Source organism: Cyprinodon variegatus, unplaced genomic scaffold (genome assembly GCF_000732505.1).
Source record: "Cyprinodon variegatus isolate N-32 unplaced genomic scaffold, C_variegatus-1.0 Scaffold642, whole genome shotgun sequence".
NCBI classification, from domain to species: Eukaryota; Metazoa; Chordata; class Actinopteri; order Cyprinodontiformes; family Cyprinodontidae; genus Cyprinodon; species Cyprinodon variegatus.
In genome coordinates this window covers 476075-478403 of record NW_015151095.1, presented here as the reverse complement: position 1 = coordinate 478403, position 2329 = coordinate 476075, and the positions used below count along the sequence as shown (strand labels likewise).

Genomic DNA, 2329 nt, shown 5'->3' with positions numbered 1-2329 from the left:
TATATCGTGCATCCCTAGTTTAATATAAAGTCCACTATATAGTCCCTGTTCTATATAGTGATAGAGGGATTTAGAGGTTATAAGCTTGTATAAGGAAGGAGAACAGCAACTTTTAAACAGAACAGATCAGGAGAAACACGCTTTTTTATTTTTTGGAGTGGAGAGGGCGGGTCTTTTAAAGCAATTCGAGAAAATTCTCCTTTTATCAATTTATCGAAAAAATAAAGAAATAAGAGTCAGTTAATTTACACTCTAAGCTCTTTTAAACTTTTATTCTTATTCCTTATGGGACGGAACCACCCATGCTGATCCAGAATCAGCTCCTAACTTAGGCTAACGTAGATCATTGGTGCTAGTTTGCTTTGGTTACCCAGGTCCAGTCCCACGGTGCTGCTCAGTCGGCTGGGGGGGTGACTCCTGCCAGGGATACTGTGTGTGCTCCTGGACATGGGGATCTGCAGCGTCAGGTTGCTGGCCGATGATGGCTTCTGCCTCACCAGAGCGTTAGTGGGATACAGGAACTGGGCGTAGGACACAGACTGAGAGAGAGAGAGAGAGTGAGGGGGCAGCAGAGGGACGGATACCTCTGGGTGGGAACCAGCAGAGACACCTACCCTCCCATAAGAGTCCAGCTGGAAGCCCTCAAGCCCCGGCAGCATCTCCAGGGTGGTGGAAATGTTCCCAGAAGAGTGTCTCCTCCTGGTGTGGTTTAATGTGGGGTCACTGAACAGAGACAGGAGGGGGTCACTGGGCTGACAGAAAAATAAACAACATTACATTTCGAAGACGTCCAGGGTCCGATTTATGGTGAGTCTGCAGAATATAAACTGGAAGAAAGCAGCTTTGATTTCATTCTAATATAAAACCTGCAGGTGAAGCACAAGTGAAATAAAACCTGGACCTTAATTGGTCACAGTCAGCTAAATTAAACTTCATTAAAGCTGTTTAAGTTATTCTGCAAAGACTAACAGGCAAACAATTTAGTGAAAAAATAGTGGAGAAATTCCTTAAAAACCTGCAGCAGAGGGCGGCTCTATAAAACTAAAATGTTTGTAACCTTTTCTCTTTTTTTTCTGTGAACACATAAAAAAACTGTTGCATTTGAAAAATATACTTTAACCATTAGGGGGAGCTAGACCAGTAACTTCCAGGCTTAGCTCCCATGAACCAACCGTTATGGTGCCGTAATGATGGTAAACACCAAAAGCACAATGAACATTGCAATATGAACGCCCACTTATGTTTTCATTTCCACTGGAAAACTGGGAAGATTCAATGAGACCTGAGCTGCCGAGATGAGGTCAACTTTGACCTTTCAACATGGCGGAGAGCAGCGAAACGATCATGTGTGGTTAAAACTGCATCGTTAAGTGTTTTTCTCCTGCTTTGTTTGTAGACTAAACCTTTTTATCACCATGTAAAGCTTTGGTTGTTTTCGAAATGACCGTTAATGTTTGATTTTATCGGCTCGTTGGCTGACGCATTTGATGCATAGCAGATGAACTAGGAGGTTTATACTGTCCTTCCTAATGCTGCGTTCACACCGGATGCAGCAGGCGCAGCAGAAGCAGCGAGTTTCCATGCAAAGTCAATGGTTGACGCGCGTCAAGGCGCAGCAAAAGGTCCCGCAGCGCGTTTTGAGCAGCAGGCACAGCGTGTAAATTGTGAATATATTTAATCAGTAGTGCAATTTTATTTCAATTTTCCTTTGCACTAACCGCAAGCTGGTAGATGTGTCGCCCCAGGCTTTCAGTTTTTGAAAGCTTGCTTGAACAGAGTTTAAACATTTGTGCAAAAAAGTTTTTATTTCTACTTACAGCTACAACTCTCTCTACCTTTCTGTGCGATGACAAACCCACTTTAAGCCTTTTACTGCCACCTAAAGGGCTGGAGTGAGAAATGCAGCATCTTACTCTTGTAAAATATAGTGTGATTTGCGTTTTGTTAAATTGCGATTGTATTTTGAACAAGTACAATCTTTTAAATTTTGAAAATTTTATAAATTTTAAGTATGTATGCTTCATTTATAAAGCGCTACATGGACTAGCCCCATCTCCTGTGTCTACTCTGTTCAAACCTAAGACTTCAAGTGGGCTGAGAACCAGGGTCTCCTACAGAGGAGACTGTGAGGTTCCTCACAGAAGAACAACTTTTGGTTAGAACGCTCTCTCTGTGAGAGCCACTAACATCTGGAACAGTCTTCCTCTGCACATACGGGAGAGCCCTACACTGATCAGCTTTAGAGCTCAACTCAAACTATGGATGAAAACAAACCAGTCATGTGACCACTAAACTCTTAACATTTCCTTGTGAAGCTTATATTGTATAT

At 42.5% G+C, this 2329-nt stretch overlaps 1 protein-coding gene across 1 annotated transcript in view; it reads right to left on the bottom strand.

Moving 5' to 3' along the window:
- cables2 (Cdk5 and Abl enzyme substrate 2) overlaps positions 1-2329 on the bottom strand; it is a 67266-nt gene that overhangs the window by 13246 nt on the left and 51691 nt on the right. The window contains exons 4-5 of the mRNA XM_015393453.1: positions 615-723; positions 371-539 (exon numbers count right to left, since the gene is read on the bottom strand). Of these exons, the coding sequence (XP_015248939.1) occupies positions 371-539; positions 615-723 (278 nt within the window). The remainder of the gene's footprint in view (positions 1-370; positions 540-614; positions 724-2329) is intronic.